The sequence below is a fragment of the Convolutriloba macropyga genome, chromosome 3 (assembly GCF_964194025.1).
Source record: "Convolutriloba macropyga chromosome 3, txConMacr16.3, whole genome shotgun sequence".
Classification (NCBI taxonomy): domain Eukaryota; kingdom Metazoa; phylum Xenacoelomorpha; order Acoela; family Convolutidae; genus Convolutriloba; species Convolutriloba macropyga.
Window position 1 is genome coordinate 36,880,267 of NC_134470.1, and position 9,742 is coordinate 36,890,008.

General features: G+C 40.8%; 1 protein-coding gene across 3 annotated transcripts; it reads right to left on the bottom strand.

The window, feature by feature from the left end:
- Positions 1-5,080: 5,080 nt before the first annotated feature.
- On the bottom strand, positions 5,081-9,742 carry LOC142337045 (uncharacterized). 3 transcript variants are annotated; one of them, XM_075386097.1, is made up of 4 exons: positions 9,603-9,742; positions 7,730-7,856; positions 6,645-6,842; positions 5,081-6,218 (listed from the first exon to the last, which is right to left on the bottom strand). In XM_075386097.1, the coding sequence occupies exons 3-4, from the start codon at positions 6,793-6,795 to the stop codon at positions 5,374-5,376; spliced, it is 996 nt and encodes a 331-aa protein (XP_075242212.1). In that variant the 5' UTR covers positions 6,796-6,842; positions 7,730-7,856; positions 9,603-9,742; the 3' UTR covers positions 5,081-5,373. The 3 variants fall into 3 exon arrangements, with proteins under 3 accessions (XP_075242212.1, XP_075242214.1, XP_075242211.1); XM_075386099.1 differs by lacking the exon at positions 9,603-9,742 and having other exon boundaries at positions 6,645-6,831; positions 7,730-7,969; XM_075386096.1 differs by lacking the exon at positions 9,603-9,742 and having other exon boundaries at positions 7,730-7,965.

A 9,742-nucleotide genomic window follows, 5' to 3' on the forward strand; every position in this document is an offset into this window, starting at 1 on the left:
ATTCAACTGCCCAACCGTTACTTCTCAGCGCTGGTCAATTAAAATCATTGGAAAAGCGGCTTAAGAAAGACCAGCTTTTAAGGGAAAAGTATTCGAGTACCATCAGAGAGGACATAGACAAGGGCTACGTAGTAGGGTTCAAAGGTGCTCATAAGGTGAAAAGTCGCTCGGAACGAGTGTTACCTACCACACCATCCGGTTGATAATCCGAACAAGCCAGACAAGGTTCGTAGGGTACTAAACGGAGCAGCTAAACTCCATGGCGTATCTCTTAAAAAGTCATTACTCACCGGACTTGACTTACTACAAAACCTAATCTATATACTCCTACATTTCAGAAAACATCCATTTGCCGTATCCGCCGACATCAAGGGAATGTTGCGCCATCATTGCGTTTTTGTGGCGGGAGGACCCAGCATCAAATGTGGTACACCAGTATACGCGCCACAACTTTGAGCAAATGATTCGCCTACCTGCGCCAACAACGCAACTCAGCGCACGGTAAATGATAATGCTAAGGAGTACCCAGAAGCTGTGAAAGCCGTCCTTGAGAACTTCTACATGGACGATTACTTAGACTCCGTGGAATTCCCCGAGAGAGCCCTCATTAGGTCGAAGGAATTGGTACATCTTCTCCATCTAGGTGGGTTCAAGTTTACTAAGTTTATAAGCGTTGTACCAGATCTGGCTTACCGAATTGATGGGTCTGCACAATCCATTGAATCGAAAGTCATCGTTTCATCCAAGGAGGAATCAATGCACGTGCTAGGGTTTAAGAGGGATCACAACAACGATACTCTGGTTGTGAGCAGGGGTACTAACAGCACCATCACAAAAAGTTTAACATAGCGCTTGGTCTTAAGTCTCGTGTCAAAGGTCTATGATCCAATTGGTCTTGTCGCACCGTTTACTGTTGGTGCTCGGTTAATCTTGATAGACATTTGGCGTGTCAATGGACAAAGTTGGGATGACGAGTTACATAAAGACCCAGTTGGCCGATTCCTTGCCTGGTGCGTCGAACTGCCGCAGTTAGCTAAGATCACTATACCAAGAAGTTTTTTTTCAGGACCTTTTAAACATCTTGAACTCCACTTGTTTGGTGATAGCTCGCAAGACGTATTCAGTGCAGTAGGCTCTCTTGGGGCTCAGATAACTTGCAAATCCGAGGAGATTATAAAAGGGCTGGCGTTTGTCTTAGGCAAGCCCGTGTGGCACCTATGAGGGTAATGAGAGTTCCCGAGTTGGAATTGCAGGCCGCTCTCTTCGCTGCCCGTTTAAAAAGGGAATTCTGTCGAGCATTAATGGTTACTGTTGATAAAGTTTTCATGTGGACAGATAGTACAATCGTCTTGCAGTCGATAAACTCAACAAATAAACAGCCCATCTTCATTGCAAATCGAGTTAGTGAACTTCTGGAGAAAACCTGCGATGACCAATGGAACCACGTTGCTACTTATAATAGTCCGGCAAATGCTGGCATGCGTGGTATGTCCGCTGAAGGTCTGCAATTCAGTAGCTGGGCGAGGGGTCCTGACTTCTTGAGAACTAATCAGTTACGTTTCGTACAAAATACTGACGTCCTGATAACATCAAGCTCCCCGTTGTATTCAAAGAACAAGATGATGACTCCAATTCATCATTAGCCGCATCCGTAACCAAGCCCCTTCAGGAACAAAGCAATAGTCTAATCCCGTTTGATAAGTTGAGTTCTTATCAAAAACAACTTTGTGTCACCGAATATAAGCTCCGTCTTTTACCATCTCATGAAAATTACCGTACCGTAGACGGTAGCATAGCGGAACCTGTTGAGTTTGACGAAGCCGAGCGTCATCTCCAGTACTAGGTTCAAGGAGAGTCCTTTAATAACGAAAGAAAGGATCTCCTTGGCAGAAAATCTGTTAAGAGGAGCAGCCGCATTGCTCAGTTTACTCCATTTATTGGGCCTCATGGCCTCATCCGTTCTTCCGGTCGACTCCTACGGCTAGTGGAAATTGACTTTGACACTGAGCATCCCATCCTGTTGGATGCGCGTCTCACTTTTGTCAATCTGTTCCTGCGGCATACTCATTCGAGGAACCATCATCAGGGCATTGATTACTTACGGTTGAATTATGCCATCATTAAACTACGTTCCCCACACTGCGTTCTATCGAATCAAACTGTGTCTGGTGTAGGAAGCTCCGTGCAGCAACCATTCAACCGATTATGGCAGACCTCACAAAGGAGAGACTCGCATACCAGTTTCCTCCCTTTACCAACACCGTGGTTGATTACTTTGGCCCATTCTGCGTCACCGTTCGTCGGAATACCGAGAAGAGTTGGGGATTTCTCTTCACTTGTCTGACTACTCGTGCTGTCCATGTTGAAGTCGTTTCGTCCATGGACACAAGTTCTTGTGTAATGGGAGTGGAGCGGTTTGTTTCCCCTCGGGGTACTTCTTCTTTAGAGCGGAGAAAGAGCTCCGTGAATGTATTCAAAAATGGAATACTATGAACATCGCCGCCAAACTTGCACATAAAGGCATTAAATGGAGGTTCAATCCACACAGTGCGCCGCCCCAAGGTGGCGTCTGGAAGCGGTTGGTCTGCAGCTCAGAGAGTACATTATACCGTCCTCGGTATGTGTCGCCTCACAGATGGTTGAACACTACCTTTTGTCTCGTTGAACACGCACTAAACTCACGTTCCTTAACGCCCCTAAGCGCCGAACCGTCCAACTTAGGCGCAATAACACCTAAAGATTTTCTAATTGGCAACCAAGCAACCAGAATTCCGTCCATCGCTGGCGTTGACGAGTTCGATCATCGTAAGCGGTACGCTCGTGGGCAGTCTTACGCCAATACAATTCGGGTACGTTGGCTCAAGGAGTACGTAACCGCTCTGAACCGTAGATCTAAGTGGCAGACGCCTGCCGAGCAGCACTTCAAGGTCGGTGATTTAGTTTGGATTGTTGAAGAAAGCAACCCTAGGGGTTACTATCTAACTGCTCCGATTGAAGAACTCCAATAAGGCTCCGACAGCGTCGCTCGCTCAGCCGTTGTACGCACGTCGTCCGGATCGCTCGTCCGCCTGCTCGTTAATTTTGTACCAACCCTCCCAACATCTTCCGGGCCGGAGGATGTTACCGAGTAGATAGCTAAATGAGCAACGCTCTATTTAACGAAATGAACAATCTACTCATCGAGAAAGTTTTATTACGTAATTTCTTAACCATACGAACCTTATATCCGTTCTTTGGCAAAGAAAGCTCAGACAAAGCTTATTTAAAATAATTTTTGTTAAACCTACTAATATACTAAATTGATTGCGCTCATTTTAGGTTTAATATTTGTATGTTTCGATTACGTATTGGTGACCGATCTGAGCAGAAAACCGACTCAGACAAAATACCTGCTCACAAATACAGATAGAATTGCCGAGCCATTATGATGTGCTTTTTGCCTTGATGATATTACAAATAAGTTGCCTTTTGAACAACTCGATGTTTATTTCCTAACAGTTACGATGTACTTTGTACGGGATATATTCGAAACTCCGAAAGTCTGATTTTGTCAGCTTTAAAAACAATGGAACTTTTTGCTTGTTTCTTTTGCTTGGAACTAAAAGAGGTTAACAGGTCGGTACAATTTTATTCTTCAGAGAAAAGTGAGAAAAAGGTCGAGCTTTTCTTTCCCTTTCTTGTCATCAATATACTAGAAAAGCTCAAGGAGTAAATTTATGAAACAGTAAAAAGAGCCTCCAAGCAGAAAAATTCCGAGTCTCAAAATTGAAAAACGAATCAGTTAGTAAGCTCACAACATAACGAGAGGGCTCTCTATGACCATTGGAGAGGACGTCTTATGTGTTACATCAAGGAATTCCCATTATTTGCCTCTCGAGTGCCCAAGAAACGTCAACTACTTCGACTTCAAATTTTATTTTCGCGCTCTCTGGAACTTTACCGTTGGATTTTGGTTGAAAAAAAATCAATTTCCCGGCCCTGTTTCCAACAGCTAGCAAGCAACTGCATTAAGCCCAAATAACATCCCAGTTGTTGTGGACCCAGCATTCTTGCCTAACCCTCACTTGCCGTGAACTTGAATCCAATACAGATTTGACAGCTATCCAGCAGTTGCAAGATGTGGAGCGTAACTCAAATTCCAAAAAACTGTAAGACTCAGATGAACTCGTATTATAATTTTATAGATTGATGATGATGATCTATAGATTGATAAACCAAAACCGGCAGATCTAACCAACCCCCCCCCCCCACACACACACACACACACACACTACACACACACACACTCACAAAAAACAGCCTAAATGAACGCATGACCAAGATTCCAATCTGGTTGACAGTGGAGATTGAGCCAGGTTGAATTCCCCCAATCACAATTTATGTGGGTCTTTCCCATTATAGCCCCCCCCCCCCAGCTTAGTGGGCATGTAACCTATAGCCCCCCCCCCCAGATGAAAATTCATAACCACCTCTTTAACACAAAATCGGAAATCGATGTAGGCGAGCCACTGAAATTAATAACCACTTCTTTAACACAAAATCAGAAATCATTGTAGGCGAGCCGCCGGATGATGACATGGGCTTGCCCATTATAATTGATTTTAGTTGACTTCTCATAACCGCATTTCTGCTGCTACAGAGATAATACGAAATGGCTCCTATGAACTTAATGAAAAAACCTGGACCCGTTCCATGAAATAATGACGGCGATTGGAAAATTCCAGCATTCGATACTGGAACAAAACAAAAACTTGTAACCAACAATTGTAAGCATAAATGATGAATTTAATTGTATGCTATAACTTGATTTTTTTTTGGGGGGGGGGGCTATAATTTTCTGGGGGGGCTATAATGGGAAAGACCCATTTATGTGTTGTTATGTAGCACGTTACTATGTAAAAAATGTAAAAAACGTGGGGTTGATGGGGGGACGAATCAGAATAGATCCCATGCAAAGCATTTTTGATTACAGACTATGCTGTCTGTCTGTGTTTTGGGGGTTGCCTCAACCCTGTAAATAGCAGGTGAACGCGAGTACATTATTTCTGACCAGATGTCAGTTAAATTTAGAACCCGAGGCTGAGAAATAATATAATTGAAGAAAAAGATCCCAATATAGATCGGAATAAATTCCCACGTTGATTAAGGGCAAACAATGGAGCCTTTAATCCCATTATAGCCTTATCCCTCTACCGAATTCATAGTCCCCCTTGCCCGAAATCCTAGTTCACCATAATGGCATAATGGCATAATGGCGTATTTACAATAACGGGATATATATTATGTGATCACTAACTACTAAGAGGGGCTATAATGAGAAAAATTGCAAAAATGAATAAAAAGAACAGTTTGATTGAGTTTTGAGTCTTTGATTTATGCTACCTGAGCAGACGGAGCAGTGATAACCGCAATGGCCGATTGTAACAAAATGCTAGTGCAAATCAAACAACTACCCACAACCGACAACATAGAAGGCTCTTTCTCCAACCAGAATATCTGCAACACATAACACAACACAATACTGAGCAACTTCACCAAAAATGACAGAGATGGTAACGATAGCCGAGATCCCTTTATACCGAAAAAGCCAACACTCACGTAACACGTGTAGCCAAACAGCGCCAGTAACCGTTTCCATATGGAATCCGTCTGAATCTCCATTTTATCTCTAATCATCCAGGGTAATGGAAATAAACAACACCCGGTAAAACACGAGGAAACTAACAAACAAACAGGAACCTTTGTCCATTTATGCATAATGACGAAAAATAACGCACCGAAAAACCCAGAAGCAGTTGATAACAGGACTCCGAAAAGGTAGCTGAAGTTTAATTGAAAGCCAGACCCTGACTGCGATTGGCTGAAACAAATACAGACCAGACCAGTCAAACCAATCACAGCTGAGATAATAGTACACCAATGAGGACAGAATTTGAAACAAATAGTTTCCAGTAAAACACAAAATACAAAAGCTGAAAAGTAGTTAACTGCAGTGGCGTCTCCAACAGTTATAGAGTCAAGTGATAAAAAGTAAAGGAAGTTAAACATTCCAGCTACGAAGAACCCATTAAGAAATACTTTTAACAATAGTTTGGGTGGAAGGGAGCTTCGACTGCACCCGAAGAAGCCGACTAGTCCCGAAAGGGTTCCGAGGTATCCTACACCGAACGACGCAGTCTGCCCACCAAGTTCCGAGTGCTGGATAATGGCACCCGATACTAAGAGGATTGGAACTGTTTTCTTTTATTGTTTTGTTGGGATTTTTCCTTCCCCCATATGGAATAATACAATTAGATTCTCATTTAGGTTGTGAAGTGGGATGCTGCTATCATGGTAACCAAAATTAATAGGATCTCTTCCGTCCCCCCCCCCCCCCAGCTTAATGAGTGCATATTATTTGCACCTCCAGACGCACGTGCCATATTCTTACATAATGATTTACTATTCCGTAAGCATTTTCTGCCCCCTCCCACTTTCAGCACAAGGGGGGGGGGGAGGCATACATTTTTACAGCCTAAATTGTATATGTTATTTTTTGCATATCAACGCGGGTTATATCCGCCCCCAAAACTTAAGTAGGCATACCCCCCGCGCGCTATATGCTGGACACAATGTACCAGCTTGAGGAAAAAAGGAAACAGTTCCTGCGAGAGCAACTGCCGCGATGGCATTTAGGAATAGTCCAATTAGTTGTGTCTTTCTGTCGGATCTGGAAGTGGTCTTCTCAGTTGTTGTTCCAGCAGTAGGCGATGTTTGAGTGGAGGTGCCGACACCGGAACAGTCCAAAGTAGACATAGTAGGATCGGTTCTGTTTCAACTCTTCGCCTCCTACTGCTCATTCGCTAATTGGTTCGTTAGTTCTTTCCCATTCTTTTTCGAAAGCAGTAAATTATCTTCTAACGACAAGGTTAAAAATACTCGAAGCAAAAAAAATTTAAAAAATCTGCAAATCATCCAAGCAATCATTATTATTAATTTAAATAAGAAATGAAATCATAAATTTAATTAAATTAATAAATTCGTTGTTTTCTTCGAATAAATTTGTTGTAATTCGGGATATTTCCCAATTGTGCCGCCCTCCCCCAGCTTAGTGGGCACATATTATTTGTACCCCCAGACGTCCCAAATTTTTACATAATGACTTACTATGTAACTTAGGGGGAGCATAACGTACTGGGGGGGGGGGGGGGCACAAAATGAAACTTTAATCGCTATCTTTTCGCCCCCCGATTTGTCTACACTTTACGCCTTGACTGTTGTGATGGGGGTGGGCGAGGATACAAAACCAGCCAAATTACAAGTTGACCTGAAAAAACTTCCCTCCATGATGTCGGATCCCTGGTACCCTCTACAATTCACGACCCCCCCCCCCCCCCTGAAACCGGCAGTTATCGAGCTATTATCTTATAGCCATCTTCACCCATACCCTAATTATGCCATTTTGTAAAAGATTTTGAAGCGGCCAAAATGAGTAAGAGCTAAATCATCTTTTGGATGTATCTCATATTATAGCCCCCAACTTAGTTAGCAAGTGCGGTCAAACAAACATCCCCCCCACGGTCCCGCCGTTACCGCAAATATGACATTATGTGGGCTATAATTTTGTCGGGGGTTGCGGGGGCTATAATGGGAGAGACCGAGAATTTTCCCATTAGAGCTGGCTTTCATAACTATAGAACAGACTGATGTAAATAAATAATACTGAGATTATGATGGGAAAAAACACAACCGTCAATATTCATTGGGTCGATGATAATTTCCGTCTTTTATATTTTTTGCTCCTTTGTTTCGAGTAGTTGAAATTTGTCTTTGTTAACTTGGTTGCTGTTTTTAGTTGAGGCATTTTGATGTCATCCCTGTAACAAAATGTCAGTACGATTTTTTAGACCTCTTTTAGTTTGCAACGCATGTGCTAATTCTGGTATCAATTGATCGCATTATTCAACCTAGATCAACATAAAACTGTCCAAATCAAAAAAATGTCAAAGTGTCAAAGCGCAATTTTAGGATCAATTCTGGGATCATTTCCGTTTGTGAACCCCCTCCCCCCAGCTTAACGGGTGCATTTTATTTGCACTCCAGACGCACGTGCCATATATTTACATAATGATTACGGGCCTTTCCCATTATGGCCCCCCATGAAATTATGGCCCCCCATTATGGTATATTTACCATGATTGGGGGCTATACATTGTCCGACCACAAAGCTTGGGGCTATAATGGGAAAGACCTTGATTTACTATGTACAGACACGTGCTCTGTTACCCTATATGGAAATTCAGGTCTTTCCCATTATAGCCCCCCCCCAGCTTAGTGGTCAGATAATCTATAGCCCCCCCCCCCCCACAATCATGGTAAGTATACCATAATGGGGGCTATAATTTCATGGGGGGCTATAATTTCATGGGGGGCTATAATGGGAAAGACCCAGAAATTCAGAGCATGTGCCATTACATAGTAAATCATTATGTAAAAATATGGCGAAGAATATGCAAATAAAATGCGCCCACTAAGCTGGGGAGCACAAACGGAAAAGATCCAAGGTTCCAAACTGTTTTCTACCGCAAAACATATTTGACGGAAGCGCGTCCCGCAGTGAACTGTGCAGCAGATTAATTGCAGTATAATCCTTTATGGTAGTAATAATAAAACAATATGCCGCAAATTGAGCGGCAAAAGGATTAAAAGGATTAAAGTTTTGTGAAATATTCCTACAGCCAAACGTAGCTACTTTTCACAATTATTCGATCCTATTTATCGTTTTATGGGTTTCAATTGCTTTGTGGAAATCACTTTCACGAAACATAAGCGCTTTCAGCTTTGAACGGAAATTGGCACCGGAACGCAGCAGCATTTTCTTTGTCAGTAAATCTTTCGGTGCCGGTACCCACTCGTAATGCGTTACACAGGAATTTTAAAAAAGAGATAACATCAAAAACATTTATTAAAATTGTACTATTTTTTTAAGCTTAGCAGCAATTAACCACCAAGAAGGAGCTTAGAAATATATTACCCGTAATAAATAGGTTTTTGAGAAAATTTAAAATTGTTTATAGTTCAAAAATAGTGAACTTGATTTTCATAAATTGAAATTGGTTTAAAATGTTTTTTATATATGTTACATATATAAATGTATATACATATATATATATATATATATATATATATATATATGCCCCTGGATATTTGGGTACATATATCTCACTAATCGAAAATAATCTCCAATCTATATATATATATATATATATATATATATATATATACATATGTATGAATTTAGAAAAACATTGGGTGCTTTATTTATATATATGTATATATATATATATATATATATATATATATATATATGCATTTATATATATATATATATATATATATATATATATATATATATATATTTATATATATATATATATATATATATATATATATAATTTATACTAAATACTTTACATATGTGTCTATTATGTATTATATATATATATATATATATATATATAAAATTAGTTTTGGTTAATGAGATATGTATCCAAAAATCTCTTGGTATATTCACCTGTTATTCATGAGTAACAATCTTTATGTTTAAAAAAATAATTTCTTACCGCTGCAATGGAAAGCTTCAAATAAAAAACAACACAAGATTTTTGCTGGTTGTTTATTTGATCTGATAATAAAAGGAGCTGGCCGCTCTGTACATCAAATCCATTTAAGAGTGCTTTTTAATGTTAATGGCTCGGCTATG